A 23,857-nucleotide genomic window follows, 5' to 3' on the forward strand; every position below is an offset into this window, starting at 1 on the left:
GTGCAGCAGGAGACGTTTGTGATCTTGCGTTAGTTTGACACATGATATTTTGTTTTGACTAGGTGACAAACTGATCTTAAAATCTCAAGAGTACAACGGGCATGTCATTGAGTACATCGGCTATGTGATTGAGGTAAGAAGACTCCCTTCTGCAGGTTGGACTGATCTGTCCACTCTCAGGAAAGGCACTCCCTTGGGCTTTGGCTGCCTGTTGTGAAGTGTGAAGACAAAGTGAATCTTTAAATAATCTTTGATGTGGTTTGGATGTGAGGTGTCCCCAAAAGCTCACATGTGAGACAGTGCAGGAAGATTCAGAGGAGAATTGACTGGGTGGTAAGACTCTTCACCCATCAGGGATTAATTGAAGTGGTGGGGTGTGGCTGGGGGAGGTGGGAATTGGGGCGTGGCTGAGTGGTACATTTTTTGTATCTGGAGAGTGGAGTCTCTCTGCTTCCTGATGATGTGAGCTGCTTCCCTCTGCCACACTTCTCTGCCTTGATGTCCTGCCTCACCTCGAGCCCTGAGGAACGAAGCCAGCCTTCTATGGACTAAGTTCTCTGAAACTGTTAATCCTCAAATACGCCTTTGTTCCTCTGTAATTGTGCTGTCAGCTCATTTAGTCACAGCAGCAAATGGCTGTCTGCAACACTCACTCAGAGGAGGAGGACTTGGGAGAACCAGGGGACCTGACAAGGGTTCGGAGGAGACCTGTGCCACTCTGGGATGGGGGGCCTGTGCTGTCCCCAAGTGGAGAGCGAGGGGTTTTCCCGCAGCTCCAGGAGTCTGGTAACCCTAACCTTCGGCTGCGGAGGGGGCTGCAGGTCGTGCTTCCTCCTGGGTTCGTGGGCTCAGGGAGTGCAGCCAGTGCAGGGTGGAAGGAGGGACTTGTGAATCTGCTTGAGGAGAGGAAGCGGCCTTGGGTAGTAGAGGGCATGGAGGTCCCTGGAGAAGACACAGGGACTTGGGCAGTACTTGAGGCTAGTGGCTCTGTGGTGGGTGGACAAAGCTGAGGCGCTGGGGGTGCCACCCACACACGCTGATTCCAAGACAGCGGGCAGCTCCCAGAGCTGCCACTGAGGTGAGCAAACCAGAGGCAGGGCAGGTGAGGACAGCCACTGAGTGTGCGGCCGGCTCTCGGCAGGCATCGCTGCACCTGGTGTCAAATGCCAACACTGCGGCCATCCCCCAAAGCAGGCCTTCCATCCCTAGGTCTCCTGGAGTGCCCCCTGCTCCAGCACAGGGCACTGGGCCCCCAGCACCCCTCCATCTGCTGTGCTGCCCTTGCAGTATCACCCCTCCTTTTCTTTGGGTCTAAATTCCCCCTGAGAATTCAGGTTGAGCAGCCTGAGTGGCAGGGCAGCTGGAGGGCTGTCCAGTCTCACGTGTACTGTTCCTGGTGAGGCTTCCACTCTGCTGAGGCGCTAGGGCCCCTTTTGTCACAGCTTCTGTCCCCACTCAGAGGAGGTTCGAAGTAGGAACCAGGAGGAGAGTCCTTGTCACACGAGAGTGCCAACCCGCTCCTCTCATCACAGGCAGGCCCTGAAGAGCTTGCTCCTGCTTCAGGCACTGACCTCCTTTCCGCACAGTCACACCCATAGTCCCGTCACCCCGTCTGTACACCCTGCACCTTGATTTATTGCCTACACACACAGTATTGAGAGTGGGAGGACAGGGGTGTGGGTAGCAGCATGAGTAGGGAAGGACCTGGCCACAGCCTTGTCCATCCAGCTGGTGGAAAAGCCAGGGTCCTCCTGCCAGTCAGGCCCTCCAGGCCAGCTGCACTCCAGGTTGGAGAAGGGGCCGCCCCGCACTTCAGGGATCACGTGCCTGCACCCTGGGGCCTCTGGGTGCTTGTCCTGAGTGGCCGAGTTGTGAACAGGGCTGTTCACCTTGTCAGCTCCATGCTCCATGCCAGTTGTTGACCAGGTAGCATGAGGAGCCTACAGGTGGCCAGGCAACTGTCTTACCTTTCAAACCACGATCCAGTTACATATGGAGGAGGAAAGCCCTGGGTACCAAAGCCTCCAAGTAGGACCGGAGATCTCAGCACCGTCCACTAATCCTGTGGGGTGGCACACCACCTGGAGACTCAGCACTCTGGGTACTGAGGCAGCGGTCCCTCACGGGGCCACCCAGCTGCTCAGGTAATGCACTCCGCAGGTCTCCCCCAATGCTATACTTGGTTCTGTCATTAGTTTCTTGGCCAGAGCATGGTGCAGGACACCTGGTTGGTATTCAGGTCCCAGAAGATGTGGCTGGTGGAAAAGACCCATCTAGAATGATTAGTTACCACATTGAAGTCAAATTGCCACCTCCACCCAACAGGAACATGTTGAGTCGTCACTCAGTGCTGGCAAGTTGAGCCCTCTATGGGTTAGCAGTTCTGGAGCCTGGGGAGAGAGGGCTCCTGTGCTGAGCGAGCCTCTGCCCAGCACTGCCCATTGGCCATGCCCTGCCTGCCCTCCCTGTGTGACTCTGTAAAGCTGTCCTGACCTTTTTATGTTGTTTGGTATTGTCTGTCTTTGTCTTTCACTTCCTCACTGCATGCACAGCCTCTTAGGCTCCTGCAAGTGGTCAGGTCAGCCTGTGATGTCCCTGGCATCAGATCTGCTGAGGGCTGTCTGCCCTCACTCTTGGTGATTTGCTTCCTGTGAGGGTAGTGGTCTTTGGTTGCGGGCTCACTTTCACTTCTTGTAATCTCCTCTGGTGAGTTGGCTTTCCTTATGAGGGGGTTGTGGCCGCGTCTGCTGAGAGTAGGAGGGTCCTTTCCAGGGTTCGACTCTGCGTTGACCTCACACCCACTCGGTCGCTCAGATTGAAGTTGCTGGGCCCTTGGTTGGTGTCAGCCTGGCCCTTGGGAGTCCACCCTGCCTGAGTGCTCGTCACCTGAGAACACTGGAGTTTTCCTTCCCATGTTGGCTCAGAAATTTCCTTTCTTTCCTGCTTGTCCAGGAAAGAATATGAGGATTGTTTTATGCAGAATCTGGCTTCACCCCTTCCCAGTGCCAGCAGTGGGGCAAGTCTGGAGTGACCGGCAGGAACACCTGGCCTCAGCTGCAGCTGTTGGCTGGATGGCCTCCCCAGGCAAGAGCCTGGTTCAGCCGTCTCCTCAGTCTTCCCCGGGGAAGAACTGGCTAAGTGTGGCTGGTGTGAGCAGAGACACTGACCAGTGCCTCCTGTTTGTGTGACCTAATGACTTCAAGACATAATTCTTGCAGTTAATCGAATCTGTAAAATGAGGACTGGGTTGTAGCTCAGTGGTAGAGTGCTTGCCTAGCACGTGTGAGGCACTGGGTTCAATCATCAGTACCACGTAAAAATGAATAAATAAAACAAAGACATGCTCTCCATCTGCAACTATATATATTTGTATATGTATGTAATAAATCTGTAAAAGGAATCTTTATTGCCATATCACTGGACATAAATGGATTGTTCTAAGAAGTCAAGTCTAACGTAAGGACTTGTCTAATGTAAATCCCACACCTTTTTTCAGATTCATGAAGAAGATGTAACTCTTAAACTCAATCCAGAATTCGAGCAGACATACAACTTTGAGCCTATGGATGTGGAGTTCACGTACAACAGGTGGGCACCAGGGCACTATTGTCTGCTGTTGGTCTTTGAGCCTGTGGAGGTGGAGTTCACGTACAACAGGTGGGCAACAGGCCCTCCTGTCTGCTGTTGGTCTTTGAGCCTGTGGAGGTGGAGTTCATGTACCACAGGTGGGCACCAGGGAGTTCCTGTCTGCGTTGGTCTTTGAGCCTGTGGAGGTGGAGTTCACATACAGCAGGTGGGCACCAGACCCTCCTGTCTGCTGTTGGTCTTTGAGCCTGTGGAGGTGGAGTTCACGTACCCCAGGTGGGCACCAGGGAGTTCCTGTCTGCTGTTGGTCTTTGAGCCTGTGGAGGTGGAGTTCACATACCGCAGGTGGGCACCAGACCCTCCTGTCTGCTGTTGTGTGAGACACAGCACAGCAGGGAGGAAGGGAAGTGCTAGGTGGAGGGAAGTGTGGCCAGGTGGTCCACAGTGGGCAGCAGCCTGTGCAGGAATGTTCTGGGGCACATCGTGCTGGGGTGGAGGGTGGGAGTTCGCAGCTGGTCAGTATGCCTGAGCTTCTGGTGAAGCCAGTACAGCTTGCTACGGTTGACTGGTTGTGAGTTTGGTTAGCACTTCTCCAGCGGTGATGGGTGGGACACCTTTAATGACTCCCGCCATTTGCACATGATCTTCATTGTGAGTGTCTCAAGACTGGGACCCACTTTGTATATTTGTCTCCTTATGATTGAGTTCACAGAGATTTTTATGTATTTTAGGCGTAGTCCCTTATCAGGTAGGTGTTTTGCAAATATTTTTTTACTATGGCTTGTATTTTCATTGTTTTGTAGGGCTTTATATTTTAAAAATCATTCATGTTGATAAAGTCTAGTTAATCATTTTCTTTCATGGGTCACTCTTTTGGTGAAACATCTTAGAAACCTTTGCATAACTCAAGATCCTAAGAGAGTCCACAGGGTCCCTTTTGTAAGGACATCTGTCCTGTTCATGAGGACTGAGCCCCTATGGCCTCCTGGCCTTCCAGAGGCCCTACCTCCAAACACTGTTATGTTGGGGATTCGAGTTTAGGGGGATATAGACATTCGATCTCCAGCATGTTGCTTTGTGGTAAGTTTAGAGTCAGGTAGGCAAAGCTCCAGCCTGGTCCTGCTCTGGAGCTGTCTGGCTGTCATAGGCCTTCTGGCTTCCCACCTGTTTTAGCTCATTCCATCAATGTCCACGAAAAGCCTGTGGGATTTGGATCGAAATGACATTAACTCTACAGGTCAGTTTAAGGGAGAAATGGTATGTTAAATATTGAGTCTTCCAATTCCTGAAAAGGGTGTGTTGCTACATGTGTTTTCCCATTTCTTTTTACCGGGGTTTGTACCATTCAGCATACAGGTTTTGTGTATCTTTTGTCAGAGTTGTTCCTACTTAGAGAAATTGTAACTATTGCAAGCACTAGTTTTAACTTAAGTTTCCAATCGCTGGTTTTCGGTATTTATAAAAGCAGTTGATCTTTGTGTCTTTATCTTATATCGTGGGAGATTGCTAAGCTCACTTAGTTCTAGTAGTTTTTTACAGATTACGTAGGATTTTCTATGCATGCAGTTGCGTTTTTAAATGGAAGGTTTCCTCCTTCCTGTCTTGCCCCTTGTTTTGTGGTGTTCCTCGCGCTGGGTGTGGCTGAAACCCCGGGAGCAGCGTTGCTCAGGGTGGGAGGTGGCCCACTGCCTTGTCCTGACCTCGCAGCGCTGCCCCTCTCTGTCAATGCAGTGGGAGGCGGAGGGTCCTGTGCTGAACCCCAACCCCCAGTGGAGGAGACAGCGCTCTCCAGCTCTCCTTTTGCTGAGTTTCCAGGCGGCGGGGCTGGATCCTGTGCAGTGCTATCTGTTGTAGTGTGTGGTGGTCCTGCCTCCTGGAGCAGGTGCCATGGCGGGACCATCGTCTGTTGTAGTGTGGTGGTGGTCCTGCCTCCTGGAGCAGGTGCCATGGCGGGACCATCATCTGTTATAGTGTGGTGGTGGTCCTGCCTCCTGGAGCAGGCGCCATGGCGGGACCATCGCACTGTGCTGCCAGGCCTCGCCACCTGACTGCCCCTTGCCTCTACCTGTGTGTGGAGGCTGTGTGTCTCTGTGGCACCCACTCCTCTGCCTTTCTGGGAGTTCGTGTGGTGTGTCTTTTCTCCCTTTGGTGTTGGTAAAATTCACCCTGAGGTCCTCTGGGGCTGGAGTTTTGTGGGGACACCTCTCCCAGTCCCAGGGATCAAACCCAGGGGCCCTCTCCCCCAGCTCTTTTTGCTTTCTACTTTGAGGCAGGGTCTTTCTAAGTTGCTGAGGCTGGCCTTTAACTTCTGATCCCACTGCCTCAGGCGTGGCCGCCGTGCCCAGCTTGGGACACTTAACTTTACCACTGCACTTCTTTAGAGACACAGGACCCTGGGCCGCCCTCTTCTCCTGAGTGGGCTCTGGTGTGCGAAGGCTGCGTCCATCCAGCTCTGGTTTCTTTACAGGAGTTTCCCGTCCCCTGTTGCCCTTTCCACATCTCCTCCTGTGCAGGCCTGCTGGCTTCCTGCTTCCGGCTCCTGCTGTTCCGGGTCTGCTCTTTGCTCCCCTCTGAGCTGCTGGCTTCCTGCTTCTGGCTTCCTGCTTCCGGCTCCTGCTGTTCTGGGTCTGCTCTTTGCTCCCCTCTGAGCTGCTGGCTTCCTACTTCCGGCTCCTGCTGTTCCGGTCTGCTCTTTGCTCCCCTCTGAGCAGTCTTGCTACGACTCTGTCACTTTGATGACCTTCTCCCAGGCTGCATCCAGCGCCACGGGTGCCCTCCAGCGTTTCTCTCTTCCCCATTTCACTGTCTTCTTGTTTCTCCCAAGTTCCTGTTCCCTTCTCCTGCCCACTCTGGGTCCCAGTGCCTTTCTCTGGTCCCCTCTGGTGCTGCTGAGTCGGGGGTCTGAGCCTGGCATCTTGCTTGGTGCTGATGAGTGCTGTGCATCCAGACTCCTGGGACCCTTCAAGCAGTGAGGTCCCTTTGCCTGTGCTCAGTAACACTGAGATGCAGGGAGGATTAGCTTCCTGGGACGCTGTGTCTTCTTCTTGACAGTGGTTCTTTCTCTTCCTGTCCTTGGGGATTCTCATTTGCTGTCCTGTCCATCTCCCTCCTGCCATTCTCCCCCATCTGCTTTTGTGTTTGTTTTTCTAGTGATTTTCTGTTGCTTTGTATCTTTGTCTTGTTTCTTATTTTAGTGAAATGCCTCTGGTATTTTGCCACTTGACTGGTCAAGTCCTATTTCAAGGTACTGATTTTGAATATTTTTTAGTTACCTGTTCAGCATTTCCTGAGGTATTTGTGTTTTCCTTCAGCCTTGTAATAGGAAACATTTCAGCTGGAGAACTTTGTAACAACCTTTCCTCTACACCCAGAATGAAAGGCGGTGTTTGCGAATTCCGAGTGTCCCTGGGGTCTGTGGCCAGCGTGGCCTCCTGCTTGTCGTTGCTCCTGGCTGCAGGTGCAGCTGTGGTCCTCACAGGTCTGAAGTCCATCATGGTATCTCTGAAAAGACTGTGGGGTCTCCCTCTTTTCTCCTGTCCTGGCAGGCTGGAGACTGTGGGTAGCATGTTTTTCTTGGAGTCAGTTCTGCTGAGTCCCTGCAGTTCTCTTCCAGATCATGCTCCTCTTTGGGTGGAGGTGGTCCTGCCCTGGTGGAGTCCAACAGGGCAGAGATCTGGTCATCCACAGGCACCTCAGGTAGACCTCACGACCACTTGCCCCAGCTCCATGCCGTGGGGGTGGGTCCTGCAGTGACCTTCAGTACCACCTGCCCCGGCCACGTAGCAGGGAGTGGGCAGTGCCCTGCAGGCCCACACCTGCCCTTTCCAGAAGTCTGCACCTGCCCAAGTTCTGAGAGGCTGAGGCAGCTCCCACGCTTTGCCCAAGAGATCCCAGGTTTTCTTTGCGGACTGTGTTCTTCATTTGCACTTTGGAACCATGTCATCCTGTTTCACTGAAGGTGGACTTTTATTTTCCATGTTTTTCTTCTTGGTTCTTTTCAGTGGATTTCAAGGGAGCAAACCCTTCCCCTTTCTGTTGACACAGTGATGTGGCGTCTCCTGATACTGCAGGGCTGTGCTTTCAGCTGCTGCTTCTTGTCCACAACATGTATTAGAATATAAGTTCTTCTAGAAAGGAAGGATCTGAGCTCTCCTGATACAGAAACTGTCTCTCCTTATAATTTGGTATGAATCTTGTGATTTTATGTATACAGATCCAGGAAAGTGCCCAAATTCTTCACACTTGCAGGGGTGCCTTCAAGACCTTACGAGGCCTGACCTCTGCCGTGGCCTTTATTCACCAGTGCTTTGTGAAGGACACGTTAGTTTGATGCCATAAAGATTCTCATCTTAAAGGCTGGGGCTGGGGCTCAGTAGCAGAGCACTTGCCTGGCATGTGTGAGGCACCGGGTTTGATTCTCACCACCGCATATAAATAAATAAAATAAAGGTCCTTTGACAATTAAAAAAATTTAAAAAAAAAAAAAAGGATTCTCATCTTAGTCTAACTTGTATTGCTGTAACAGAATACCACAGACCAGGCAATTTATAAGAAAAAGAAAATTGTTTCTCACAGTTGTGGCAGCAGGGGAGCCCATCTGGTGAGGGCCTCTTGCTGCACCTTGAGATGATACCACAGGTGACAGGGGCAGGAGAGCCACTGGAGGGAGGAAAGAGGGGCAGGAGAGGGCGAGGAAGGGGAACTCGTCGTCCTGACAAGGCCTGTTAAATGCCACCATGAGTGTCAGAGGGAACGTGTGACCATCTGGCCCAGTCCTGTGAGCTTTGCTGGCCTTCGTGGCTCCAAGCCACGTGGCTTACTGTGCTTTCTCTCTGGCAGGACCACAAGCAGACGGTCGCACTTTGCCCTGGAACAGGTCGTCCACTTGGGTGTGAAAGGTAGTACCTTGTAGCGTTCTGGCCTCAATTTTCCTGAGAGCTTTCCCAGACTTCCTGCAAGACTGTGAAACAGTCTCCGTCATATGTCAGAGAGAAAATGTAACATCCATGGTTTTTACTTTTCTATTGGGAAGCTTTTGGTGTTTTACTGGTATGACCACATAAAAAATAGAATGCTTAAGTAATGGACACTAGACCCATCTCAACCCGCAAAGCCGTCCACCTCAGAAAATGGAGATTAGACCCATCGCACCCCACACATCCCTCCACCTCAGGTAATGGAGACTAGACACATATCACCCTGCACATCACTCCACCTCAGGTAATGGACACTAGACCCAGCACACCCCACACAGCCCTCCACCTCAGGTAATGGAGATTAGACCCAGCACACCCCGCACAGCGCTCCACCTCAGGTAATGGAGACTAGACCCTTCGCACCCCAAGCAGCCCTCCACCTCAGGTAATGGAGACTAGAGCCAGGACACTCACACACCGCTCCACCTCAGGTAATGGAGACTAGACCCAATGCACCCCACATATCCCTACCTCAGGGAATGGAGACTAGAACCAGCACATGCCACACAGCCCTCCACCTCAGGTAATTGAGACTAGACGCTTCGCACCCCACATATCCCTACCTCAGGGAATGGAGACTAGAACCAGCACACACCGCACAACTCTCCAACTCAGGTAATGGAGACTAGACCCAGCACACTCCACACAGCCCACCACCTCAGGTAATGGAGACTAGACCCAGCAAACCCCACACAGCCCTCCACCTCAGGTAATGGAAACTAGACACATATCACCCTGCACATCCCTCCACCTCAGGTAATGCACACTACACCCAGCACACTCACACACCGCTCCACCTCGAGTAATGGAGACTAGATCCATCTCACCCGCACAGCCCTCCACCTCAGGTAATAGAGACTAGACCCATCGCACCCCACATATCCCTCCACCTCACGTAACGGAGACTAGACACAGCACACGCCACAACGACCTCCACCTCAGGTAATGGAGACTAGACCCTTTGTACCACACATATCCCTACCTCAGGTAATGGAGACTAGACCCAGCACACGCCGCACAACTCTCCAACTCAGGTAATGGAGACTAGAGCCAGCACACCCCACACAGCCCTCCACCTCAGGTAATGGAGACTAGACCCAGCACATCCCACACAGCCCTCCACCTCAGGTAATGGAGACTAGACCCAGCACACCCCACACAGCCCTCCACCTCACGTAACGGACACTAGATCCATCTCACTCTGCACAGCCCTCCACCTCAGGTAATGGAGACTAGACACATATCACCCTGCACAGCCCTCCACCTCAGGTAATGGAGACTAGATCAATCACACCCCGCACATCCCTCCACCTCAGGTAATGGACACTAGACCCTTCGCACCCCACACAGCCCTCCACCTCAGGTAATGGAGACTAGATCCAGCACACAGTGCAGAGCCGTCCACCTCAGGTAACGGAGAGTAGACCCAGCACACCCCACACAGCCCTCCACCTCAGGTAATGGAGATTAGACCCAGCACACCCCGCACAGCCCTCCACCTCAGGTAATGGAGACTAGACCCTTCGCACCCCACACAGCCCTCCACCTCAGGTAATGGAGACTAGATCCAGCACACAGTGCAGAGCCGTCCACCTCAGGTAACGGAGAGTAGACCCAGCACACCCCACACAGCCCTCCACCTCAGGTAATGGAGACTACACCCAGCACACCCCAAACAGCCGTCCACCTCAGGTAATGGAGACTAGACCCAGCACACACCACACAGCCCACCACCTCAGGTAATGGAGACTAGACCCATCTCACCCTGCACAGCCCTGCACCTCAGCTAATGGAGACTAATTCCATCGGACCCCACACAGCCCTCCACCTCAGGTAATGGAGACTATCCCAGGACACCCCAAATAGCCCTCCACCTCAGGAAATGGAGACTAGACCCAGCACACGCCACACAACCCTCCACCTTAGGTAATGGATACTAGACCGAGCACACCCCACACAGCCCTCCACCTCAGGTAATGCAGACTAGACCCAGCACAGCCCATAGAGCCCTCCACCTCAGGTATTGGAGACTAGATCCATCACACCCCGCACAGCCCTCCACCTCAGGTAATGGAGACTACACCCAGCACACTCACACACCGCTCCACCTCAGGTAATGGAAACTAGACACATATCACCATTCACAGCCCTCCACCTCAGGTAACGGAGATTAGACCCAGCACACCCCGCACAGCGCTCCACCTCAGGTAATGGAGACTAGACCCAGCACACCCCACACAGCCCTCACCACAGGTAATGGAGACTAGACCCAGCACATTCACACACCGCTCCACCTCAGGTAATGGAGACTAGATCCATCTCACCCGTCGAGCCCTCCACCTCAGGTAATGGAGACTAGACCCATAGCACCCCACATATCCCTCCACCTGAGGTAATGGAGACTAGACACAGCACAAGCCACACAGCCCTCCACCTCAGGAAATGGAGACTAGACGCTTTGCACCCCCATATCCCTACCTCAGGGAATGGAGACTAGACCCAGCACACGCCACACAGCCCTCCACCTCAGGTAATGGAGACTAGACCCAGCACACGCCACACAGCCCTCACCACAGGTAATGGAGACTAGACCCAGCACACCCCACACAGCCCTCCCCCTCAGGTAATGGAGACTAGACACATATCACCCTGCACAACTTTCCAACTCAGGTAATGGAGACTAGACCCAGCACACCCCACAGAGCCCTCCACCTCAGGTAATGGAGACTAGACCCAGCACACCCCACGCAGCCCTCCACCTCAGGTAATGGAGATTAGACCCAGCACAGCCCACACAGCCCTCCACCTCAGGTAATGGATACTACACCCAGAACACGCCACGCAGCCCTCCACCTCAGGTAATGGAGACTAGATCCAGCACACCGCGCACAGCCCTCCACCTCAGGTAATGGAGACTAGACCCTTTGTACCACACATAGCCCACCACCTCAAGTAATGGAGACCACACCCAGCACACCCCCACAGCCCTCCACCTCAGGTAATGGAGACTATACCCAAAACACCCCACACAGCCCTCCACCTCAGGTAATGGAGACTAGATCCATCGCACCCCACACAACCCTCCACCTCAGGTAATGGAGACTAGACCCTTCGCACCCCAAGCAGCCCTCCACCTCAGGTAATGGAGATTAGACCCAGCACACCCCGCACAGCGCTCCACCTCAGGTAATGGAGACTAGACCCTTCGCACCCCAAGCAGCCCTCCACCTCAGGTAATGGAGACTAGAGCCAGGACACTCACACACCGCTCCACCTCAGGTAATGGAGACTAGACCCAATGCACCCCACATATCCCTACCTCAGGGAATGGAGACTAGAACCAGCACATGCCACACAGCCCTCCACCTCAGGTAATTGAGACTAGACGCTTCGCACCCCACATATCCCTACCTCAGGGAATGGAGACTAGAACCAGCACACACCGCACAACTCTCCAACTCAGGTAATGGAGACTAGACCCAGCACACTCCACACAGCCCACCACCTCAGGTAATGGAGACTAGACCCAGCAAACCCCACACAGCCCTCCACCTCAGGTAATGGAAACTAGACACATATCACCCTGCACATCCCTCCACCTCAGGTAATGCACACTAGACCCAGCACACCCCACACAGCCCTCCACCTCAGGTAATGGAGACTAGACCCTTTGTACCACACATATCCCTACCTCAGGTAATGGAGACTAGACCCAGCACACGCCGCACAACTCTCCAACTCAGGTAATGGAGACTAGAGCCAGCACACCCCACACAGCCCTCCACCTCAGGTAATGGAGACTAGACCCAGCACATCCCACACAGCCCTCCACCTCAGGTAATGGAGACTAGACCCAGCACACCCCACACAGCCCTCCACCTCACGTAACGGACACTAGATCCATCTCACTCTGCACAGCCCTCCACCTCAGGTAATGGAGACTAGACACATATCACCCTGCACAGCCCTCCACCTCAGGTAATGGAGACTAGATCAATCACACCCCGCACATCCCTCCACCTCAGGTAATGGACACTAGACCCTTCGCACCCCACACAGCCCTCCACCTCAGGTAATGGAGACTAGATCCAGCACACAGTGCAGAGCCGTCCACCTCAGGTAACGGAGAGTAGACCCAGCACACCCCACACAGCCCTCCACCTCAGGTAATGGAGATTAGACCCAGCACACCCCGCACAGCCCTCCACCTCAGGTAATGGAGACTACACCCAGCACACCCCAAACAGCCGTCCACCTCAGGTAATGGAGACTAGACCCAGCACACACCACACAGCCCACCACCTCAGGTAATGGAGACTAGACCCATCTCACCCTGCACAGCCCTGCACCTCAGCTAATGGAGACTAATTCCATCGGACCCCACACAGCCCTCCACCTCAGGTAATGGAGACTATCCCAGGACACCCCAAATAGCCCTCCACCTCAGGAAATGGAGACTAGACCCAGCACACGCCACACAACCCTCCACCTTAGGTAATGGATACTAGACCGAGCACACCCCACACAGCCCTCCACCTCAGGTAATGCAGACTAGACCCAGCACAGCCCATAGAGCCCTCCACCTCAGGTATTGGAGACTAGATCCATCACACCCCGCACAGCCCTCCACCTCAGGTAATGGAGACTACACCCAGCACACTCACACACCGCTCCACCTCAGGTAATGGAAACTAGACACATATCACCATTCACAGCCCTCCACCTCAGGTAACGGAGATTAGACCCAGCACACCCCGCACAGCGCTCCACCTCAGGTAATGGAGACTAGACCCAGCACACCCCACACAGCCCTCACCACAGGTAATGGAGACTAGACCCAGCACATTCACACACCGCTCCACCTCAGGTAATGGAGACTAGATCCATCTCACCCGTCGAGCCCTCCACCTCAGGAAATGGAGACTAGACGCTTTGCACCCCCATATCCCTACCTCAGGGAATGGAGACTAGACCCAGCACACGCCACACAGCCCTCCACCTCAGGTAATGGAGACTAGACCCAGCACACCCCACACAGCCCTCACCACAGGTAATGGAGACTAGACCCAGCACACCCCACACAGCCCTCCCCCTCAGGTAATGGAGACTAGACACATATCACCCTGCACAACTTTCCAACTCAGGTAATGGAGACTAGACCCAGCACACCCCACAGAGCCCTCCACCTCAGGTAATGGAGACTAGACCCAGCACACCCCACGCAGCCCTCCACCTCAGGTAATGGAGATTAGACCCAGCACAGCCCACACAGCCCTCCACCTCAGGTAATGGATACTACACCCAGAACACGCCACGCAGCCCTCCACCTCAGGTAATGGAGACTAGATCCAGCACACCGCGCACAGCCCTCCACCTCAGGTAATGGAGACTAGACCCTTTGTACCACACATAGCCCACCACCTCAAGTAATGGAGACCACACCCAGCACACCCCCACAGCCCTCCACCTCAGGTAATGGAGACTATACCCAAAACACCCCACACAGCCCTCCACCTCAGGTAATGGAGACTAGATCCATCGCACCCCACACAACCCTCCACCTCAGGTAATGGAGACTAGATCCAGCACACCACGCAGAGCCGTCCACCTCACGTAACGGAGAGTAGACCCAGCACACCCCACACAGCCCTCCACCTCAGGTAATGGAGACTATCCAAGCACACCCCACATAGCCCTCCACCTCAGGTAATGGAGACCAGACCCAGCACACGCCACACAGCCCTCCACCTCAGGTAATGGATACTAGGCCCAGCAAACCCCACACATCCCTCCAACTCAGGTAATGGAGACTAGATCCATCGCACCCCACACAGCCCTCCACCTGAGGTAAAGGAGACTAGTCCCATCCCACCCTGCACAGCTCTCCACCTCAGGTAATGGAGAAAAATTCCATCGGACCCCACACAGCCCTCCACCTCAGGTAATGGAGACTATCCCAGCACACCCCACACAGCACTCCATCTCAGGTAAAGGAGACTAGTCCCATCCCACCCTGCACAGCTCTCCACCTCAGGTAATGGAGAAAAATTCCATCGCACCCCGCACAGCCCTCCACCTCAGGTAACGGAGATTAGATCCATCGCACCCCACACAGTCCTCCACCTGAGGTAATGGAGACTAGACCCAGCACACCCCGCACAGCCCTCCACCTCAGGTAGTGGAGACTAGACGCTGCACACCCACACAGCAATCCACCTCACATAATGGAGAACAGAACCAGTACGCCCCGCACAGCCCTCCACCTCAGGTAGTGGAGACTAGACCCAGCACACCCCACACAGCCCTTCACCTCAGGTAATGAAGACTATCCCAGGACACCCCCATAGCCCTGCACCTCACGTAATGGAGAGTAGACCCACCACACGCCACACAGCCCTCCACCTCAGGTAATGGAGACTAGATCTTTCGCACCCCACACAGCCCTAACCTCAGGTAATGGATACTCGACCCAGCACACCCCACACAGCCCTGCACCTCAGGTAATGGAGATTATCCCAGCACACCCCCATAGCCCTCCACCTCAGGTAATGGAGAGTAGACCCAACACACAGCCGTCGACCTCAGGTAATGGAGAATAGACCCAGCACACCCCCACAGCCCTCCACCTCAGGTAATGGAGACTACACCCAGGACACCCCACACAGCCCTCCACCTCAGGTAATGGAGAATACACCCAGCACACCCCACACAGCCCTCCATCTCAGGTAAAGGAGACTAGTCCCATCCCACCCTGCACAGCTCTCCACCTCAGGTAATGGAGAAAAATTCCATCGCACCCCACACAGCCCTCCATCTCAGGTAATGGAGACTAGACCCTTCGCACCCCACACAGCCCTCCACCTCAGGTAATGTGGACTAATTCCATCGAATCCCACAGCCCTCCATCTCAGGTAATGGAGACTAGATCCATCGCACCCCAAACAGCCCTCCACCTCAAGTACTGGAGACTACATCCATCGCACCCCGCACAGCCCTCCACCTCAGGTAACGGAGACTAGATCCATCGCACCCCACACAGTTCTCCACCTCAGGTAATGGAGACTAGACCCAGCACACCCCGCACAGCCCTCCACCTCAGGTAGTGGAGACTAGACGCTGCACACCCCACACAGCCCTCCACCTCACGTAATGGAGAACAGAACCAGCACGCCCCGCACAGCCCTCCACCTCAGGTAGTGGAGACTAGACCCAGCACACCCCACACAGCCCTTCACCTCAGGTAATGAAGACTATCTCAGGACACCCCCATAGCCCTCCACCTCATGTAATGGAGAGTACACCCACCACACGCCACACAGCCCTCCACCTCAGGTAATGGATACTAGATCCATCGCACCCCACACAGCCCTCACCTCAGGTAATGGATACTCGACCCAGCACACCCCACACAGCCCTGCACCTCAGGTAATGGAGATTATCCCAGCACACCCCCATAGCCCTCCACCTCAGGTAATGGAGAGTAGACCCAACACACAGCCGTCGACCTCAGGTAATAGAGAATAGACCCAGCACACCCCACAGCCCTCCACCTCAGGTAATGGAGACTAGACCCAGCACACCCCACACAGCCCTCCACCTCAGGTAATGGAGATTAGACCCAGCACAGCCCACACAGCCCTCCACCTCAGGTAATGGATACTACACCCAGAACACGCCACGCAGCCCTCCACCTCAGGTAATGGAGACTATCCAAGCACACCCCACATAGCCCTCCACCTCAGGTAATGGAGACCAGACCCAGCACACGCCACACAGCCCTCCACCTCAGGTAATGGATACTAGGCCCAAAAACCCCACACATCCCTCCAAATCAGGTAATGGAGACTAGATCCATCGCACTCCACAAAGCACTCCACCTCAGGTAATGCAGACTAGATCCATCTCACCCCACACAGCACACCACCTCAGGTAATGGAGACTAGACCCTTTGTACCACACACAGCCCTCCAACTCAGGTAATGGAGACTAGATCCATCGCACCCCACACAGCCCTCCACCTCAGGTAATGGAGACTAGACCCAGGACACCCCACACAGCCCTCCACTTCAGGTAATGGAGAATACACCCAGCACACCCCCACAGCCCTCCACCTCAGGTAATGGAGACTAGACCCAGCACACCCCACACAGCCCTCCACCTCAGGTAATGGAGATTAGACCCAGCACAGCCCACACAGCCCTCCACCTCAGGTAATGGATACTAAACCCAGAACACGCCACGCAGCCCTCCACCTCAGGTAATGGAGACTATCCCAGGACACCCCAAATAGCCCTCCACCTCAGGAAATGGAGACTAGACCCAGCACACGCCACACAGCCCTCCACCTTAGGTAATGGATACTAGACCGAGCACACCCCACACAACCCTCCACCTCAGGTAATGCAGACTAGACCCAGCACAGCCCATAGAGCCCTCCACCTCAGGTATTGGAGACTAGATCCATCACACCCCGCACAGCCCTCCACCTCAGGTAATGGAGACTACACCCAGCACACTCACACACCGCTCCACCTCAGGTAATGGAAACTAGACACATATCACCATTCACAGCCCTCCACCTCAGGTAATGGAGATTAGACACAGCACACCACGCACAGCCCTCCAACTCAGGTAACGGAGATTAGACCCAGCACACCCCGCACAGCGCTCCACCTCAGGTAATGGAGACTAGACCCTTCCCACCCCACACAGCACTCCACCTCAGGTAATGGAGACTAGACCCAGCACACTCACACACTGCTCCACCTCAGGTAATGGAGACTAGATCCATCTCACCCGCCGAGCCCTCCACCTCAGGTAATGGAGACTAGACCCATAGCACCCCACATATCCCTCCACCTCAGGTAATGGAGACTAGACACAGCACAAGCCACACAGCCCTCCACCTCAGGAAATGGAGACTAGATGCTTTGCACCCCCATATCCTTACCTCAGGGAATGGAGACTAGACCCAGCACACGCCACACAGCCCTCCACCTCAGGTAATGGAGACTAGACCCAGCACACCCCACACAGCCCTCCCCCTCAGGTAATGGAGACTAGACACATATCACCCTGCACAACTTTCCAACTCAGGTAATGGAGACTAGACCCAGCACACCCCACAGAGCCCTCCACCTCAGGTAATGAAGACTAGACCCAGCACACCCCACACAGCCCTCCACCTCAGGTAATGGAGATTAGACCGAGCACAGCCCACACAGCCCTCCACCTCAGGTAATGGATACTACACCCAGAACACGCCACGCAGCCCTCCACCTCAGGTAATACATACTAGACCCAGCACACCCCACACAGCCCTCCACCTCAGGTAATGGAGACTAAACCCAGCACACACCATACAGCCCTCCACCTCAGGTAATGGAGACTAGATCCAGCACACACCATACAGCCCTCCACCTCAGGTAATGGAGACTAGATCCAGCACACCATGCACAGCCCTCCACCTCAGGTAATGGAAACTAGACACATATCACCATTCACAGCCCTCCACCTCAGGTAACGGAGATTAGACCCAGCACACCCCGCACAGCGCTCCACCTCAGGTAATGGAGACTAGACCCTTCCCACCCCACACAGCACTCCACCTCACATAATGGAGACTAGACCCAGCACATTCACACACCGCTCCACCTCAGGTAATGGAGACTAGATCCATCTCACCCGTCGAGCCCTCCACCTCAGGTAATGGAGACTAGACCCATAGCACCCCACATATCCCTCCACCTGAGGTAATGGAGACTAGACACAGCACAAGCCACACAGCCCTCCACCTCAGGAAATGGAGACTAGACGCTTTGCACCCCCATATCCTTACCTCAGGGAATGGAGACTAGACCCAGCACACGCCACACAGCCCTCCACCTCAGGTAATGGAGACTATACCCAGCACACCCCACACAGCCCTCCCCCTCAGGTAATGGAGACTAGACACATATCACCCTGCACAACTTTCCAACTCAGGTAATGGAGACTAGACCCAGCACACCCCACAGAGCCCTCCACCTCAGGTAATGAAGACTAGACCCAGCACACCCCACACAGCCCTCCACCTCAGGTAATGGAGATTAGACCCAGCACAGCCCACACAGCCCTCCACCTCAGGTAATGGATACTACACCCAGAACACGCCACGCAGCCCTCCACCTCAGGTAATACATACTAGACCCAGCACACCCCACGCAGCCCTCCACCTCAGGTAATGGAGACTAAACCCAGCACACACCATACAGCCCTCCACCTCAGGTAATGGAGACTAGATCCAGCACACACCATACAGCCCTCCACCTCAGGTAATGGAGACTAGATCCAGCACACCATGCACAGCCCTCCACCTCAGGTAATGGAAACTAGACACATATCACCATTCACAGCCCTCCACCTCAGGTAACGGAGATTAGACCCAGCACACCCCGCACAGCGCTCCACCTCAGGTAATGGAGACTAGACCCTTCCCACCCCACACAGCACTCCACCTCACATAATGGAGACTAGACCCAGCACATTCACACACCGCTCCACCTCAGGTAATGGAGACTAGATCCATCTCACCCGTCGAGCCCTCCACCTCAGGTAATGGAGACTAGACCCATAGCACCCCACATATCCCTCCACCTGAGGTAATGGAGACTAGACACAGCACAAGCCACACAGCCCTCCACCTCAGGAAATGGAGACTAGACCCAGCACACTCACACACCACTCCACCTCAGGTAATGGAGACTAGATCCATCTCACCCGCCGAGCCCTCCACCTCAGGTAATGGAGACTAGACCCATAGCACCCCACACAGCCTTCACCTCAGGTAATGGATACTAGACCCAGCACACGACACAGAGCCCTCCATATCAGGTAATGGAGAACACACCCAGCACACCCCCACAGCCCTCCACCTCAGGTAATGGAGACTAGATCCAGCACACAGCGCAGAGCCGTCCACCTCAGGTAACGGAGAGTAGACCCAGCACACCCCACACAGCCCTCCACCTCAGGTAATGGAGACTACACCCAGCACACCCCACACAGCCCTCCACCTCAGGTAATGGAGACTAGACCCAGCATACACCACACAGCCCACCACCTCAGGTAATGGAGACTAGACCCATCTCACCCTGCACAGCCCTGCACCTCAGCTAATGGAGACTAATTCCATCGGACCCCACACAGCCCTCCATCTCAGGTAATGGAGACTAGACCCTTCACACCCCACACAGCCCTTAACCTCAAGTAATGGAGATTAGACCCAGCACACCCCACACAGCCCTCCACCTCAGGTAATGGAGACTATCCCAGGACACCCCAAATAGCCCTCCACCTCAGGAAATGGAGACTAGACCCAGCACATGCCACACAGCCCTCCACCTTAGGTAATGGAGACTACACCCAGCACACCCCACACAGCCGTCCACCTCAGGTAATGGAGACTAGACCCAGCACACACCACACAGCCCACCACCTCAAGTAATGGAGACTAGACCCATCTCACCCTGCACAGCCCTGCACCTCAGCTAATGGAGACTAATTCCATCGGACCACACACAGCCCTCCATCTCAGGTAATGGAGACTAGACCCTTCACACCCCACACAGCCCTTAACCTCAAGTAATGGAGATTAGACCCAGCACACCCCACACAGCCCTGCACCTTAGGTAATGGATACTAGACCGAGCACACCCCACACAGCCCTCCACCTCAGGTAATGCACCTAGACCCAGCGCAGCCCATAGAGCCCTCCACCTCAAGTATTGGAGACTAGATCCATCACACCCCGCACAGCCCTCCACCTCAGGTAATGGAGACTACACCCAGCACACTCACACACCGCTCCACCTCAGGTAATGGAAACTAGACACATATCACCATTCACAGCCCTCCACCTCAGGTAATGGAGATTAGACACAGCACAGCACGCACAGACTTCCAACTCAGGTATCGGAGATTAGACCCAGCACACCCCGCACAGCGCTCCACCTCAGGTAATGGAGACTAGACCCATCTCACCCTGCACAGCCCTGCATCTCAGCTAATGGAGACTAATTCCATCGGACCCCACACAGCCCTCCACCTCAGGTAATGGAGACTAGACCCTTCACACCCCACACAGCCCTTAACCTCAAGTAATGGAGATTAGACCCAGCACACCCCACACAGCCCTCCACCTCAGGTAATGGAGATTAGACACAGCACAGCACGCACAGACCTCCAACTCAGGTAACGGAGATTAGACCCAGCACACCCCGCACAGCGCTCCACCTCAGGTAATGGAGACTAGACCCTTCCCACCCCACACAGCACTCCACCTCAGGTAATGGAGACTAGACCCAGCACACTCACACACCGCTCCACCTCAGGTAATGGAGACTAGACCCAGCACACCCCACACAGCCCTCCACCTCATGTAATGGAGACTAGACCCAGCACACTCCACAGCCCTCCACATCAGGTAATGGAGACTAGATCCATCGCATTCCACACAGCCCTCACCTCAGGTAATGGATACTGGACCCAGCAAACCACGCCCAGCCCTCCTTCTCAGGTAAAGGGGACTAGACCCAGCACACCCACACAGCCCTCCACCTCATGTAATGGAGACTATCCCAGCACACCCCCATAGCCCTCCACCTCAGATAATGGAGAGTAGACCCAGAACACGCCACACAGCCCTCCACCTCAGGTAATGTGGACTAATTCCATCCAACCCCACAGCCCTCCATCTCAGGTAATGGAGACTAGATCCATCCCACCCCACACAGCCCTCCACCTCAGGTACTGGAGACTACATCCATCACACCCCGCACAGCCCTCCACCTCAGGTAACGGAGACTAGATCCATCGCACCCCACACAGCCCTCCACCTCAGGTAATGGATACTAGAACCAGCACAACCCACACAGCCCTCCATATCAGGTAAATGAGGCTAGACCCAGCACACCCCACACAGCCCTCCACCTCAGGTAATGGAGACTAGATCCATCGCACCCCACACAGCCCTCACCTCAGGTAATGGATACTAGACCCAGCACACCATACAGAGCCCTCCATCTCAGGTAATGGAGAACACACCCAGCACACCCCCACATCCCTCCACCTCAGGTAATGGAGACTAGATCCAGCACACAGCGCAGAGCCGTCCACCTCAGGTAACGGAGAGTAGACCCAGCACACCCCACACAGCCCTCCACCTCAGGTAATGGAGACTACACCCAGCACACCCCACACAGCCGTCCACCTCAGGTAATGGAGACTAGACCCAGCACACACCACACAGCCCACCACCTCAGGTAATGGAGACTAGACCCATCTCACCCTGCACAGCCCTGCATCTCAGCTAATGGAGACTAATTCCATCGGACCCCACACAGCCCTCCATCTCAGGTAATGGAGACTAGACCCTTCACACCCCACACAGCCCTTAACCTCAAGTAATGGAGATTAGACCCAGCACACCCCACACAGCCCTCCACCTCAGGTAATGGAGACTATCCCAGGACACCCCAAATAGCCCTCCACCTCAGGAAATGGAGACTAGACCCAGCACACGCCACACAGCCCTCCACCTTAGGTAATGGAGACTAGACCCTTCACACCCCACACAGCCCTTAACCTCAAGTAATGGAGATTAGACCCAGCACACCCCACACAGCCCTCCACCTCAGGTAATGGAGACTATCCCAGGACACCCCAAATAGCCCTCCACCTCAGGATATGGAGACTAGACCCAGGACACCCAACACAGCCCTCCACCTCATGTAATGGAGACTAGATCCATCGCACCCCACACAGCCCTCCACCTCAGGTAATGGATACTAGACCCAGCACACCCCACACAGCCCTCCACCTCAGGTAATGGAGACTAGACCCAGCACACACCCACAGCCCTCCACCTCAAGTAATGGAGACTAGATCCATCCCACCCCACACAGCCCTCACCTCAGGTAATGGATACTAGAACCAGCACAACCCACACAGCCCTCCATATCAGGTAATGGAGGCTAGACCCAGCACACCTCACGCAGCCCTCCACCTCAGGTAATGGAGACTAGACCCAGCACACCTCACGCAGCCCTCCACCTCAGATAATGGAGAGTAGACCCAGCACACGCCACACAGCCCTCCACCTCAGGTAATGGAGACTAGACCCAGCACACCCCACACATCCCTCCACCTCAGGTAATGGATACTAGACCCAGCACACCCCCACAGCCCTTTACCTCAGGTAATGGAACCAGGATCCATCGTACCCCACACAGCCTTCCCTCTCAGGTAATGGAGACTAGACCCTTCGCACCCCACAAAGCCCTCCACCTCAGGTAATGTGGACTAATTCCATCTAACCCCACAGCCCTCCATCTCAGGTAATGGAGACTAGATCCATCCCACCCCACACAGCCCTCCACCTCAGGTAATGGATACTAGAACCAGCACAACCCACACAGCCCTCCATATCAGGTAAATGAGGCTAGACCCAGCACACCCCACACAGCCCTCCACCTCAGGTAATGGAGACTAGATCCATCGCACCCCACACAGTCCTCACCTCAGGTAATGGATACTAGACCCATCACACCACACAGAGTCCTCCATCTCAGGTAATGGAGAACACACCCAGCACACCCCCACAGCCCTCCACCTCAGGTAATGGAGACTAGATCCAGCACACAGCGCAGAGCCGTCCACCTCAGGTAACGGAGAGTAGACCCAGCACACCCCACACAGCCCTCCACCTCAGGTAATGGAGACTACACCCAGCACACCCCACACAGCCCTCCACCTCAGGTAATGGAGACTAGACCCAGCACACACCACACAGCCCACCACCTCAGGTAATGGAGACTAGACCCATCTCACCCTGCACAGCCCTGCACCTCAGCTAATGGAGACTAATTCCATCGGACCCCACACAGCCCTCCATCTCAGGTAATGGAGACTAGACCCTTCACACCCCACACAGCCCTTAACCTCAAGTAATGGAGATTAAACCCAGCACACCCCACACAGCCCTCCACCTCAGGTAATGGAGACTATCCCAGGACACCCCAAATAGCCCTCCACCTCAGGAAATGGAGACTAGACCCAGCACACGCCACACAGCCCTCCGCCTTAGGTAATGGAGACTATACCCAGCACACCCCACACAGCCGTCCACCTCAGGTAATGGAGACTAGACCCATCTCACCCTGCACAGCCCTGCACCTCAGCTATTGGAGACTAATTCCATTGGACCCCACACAGCCCTCCATCTCAGGTAATGGAGACTAGACCCTTCACACCCCACA

At 54.6% G+C, this 23,857-nt stretch overlaps 1 protein-coding gene across 1 annotated transcript in view; it reads left to right on the top strand.

Annotated features, from left to right (window-relative positions):
* Positions 1-23,857, top strand: part of Mov10l1 (Mov10 like RISC complex RNA helicase 1) — a 78,174-nt gene that overhangs the window by 23,461 nt on the left and 30,856 nt on the right. Inside the window, exons 12-14 of the mRNA XM_047550097.1 lie at positions 63-133; positions 3,497-3,588; positions 8,425-8,483. Coding sequence (XP_047406053.1) covers positions 63-133; positions 3,497-3,588; positions 8,425-8,483 — 222 coding nt within the window. The remainder of the gene's footprint in view (positions 1-62; positions 134-3,496; positions 3,589-8,424; positions 8,484-23,857) is intronic.

The sequence above is a fragment of the Sciurus carolinensis genome, chromosome 4, assembly GCF_902686445.1.
Source record: "Sciurus carolinensis chromosome 4, mSciCar1.2, whole genome shotgun sequence".
NCBI lineage: Eukaryota > Metazoa > Chordata > Mammalia > Rodentia > Sciuridae > Sciurus > Sciurus carolinensis.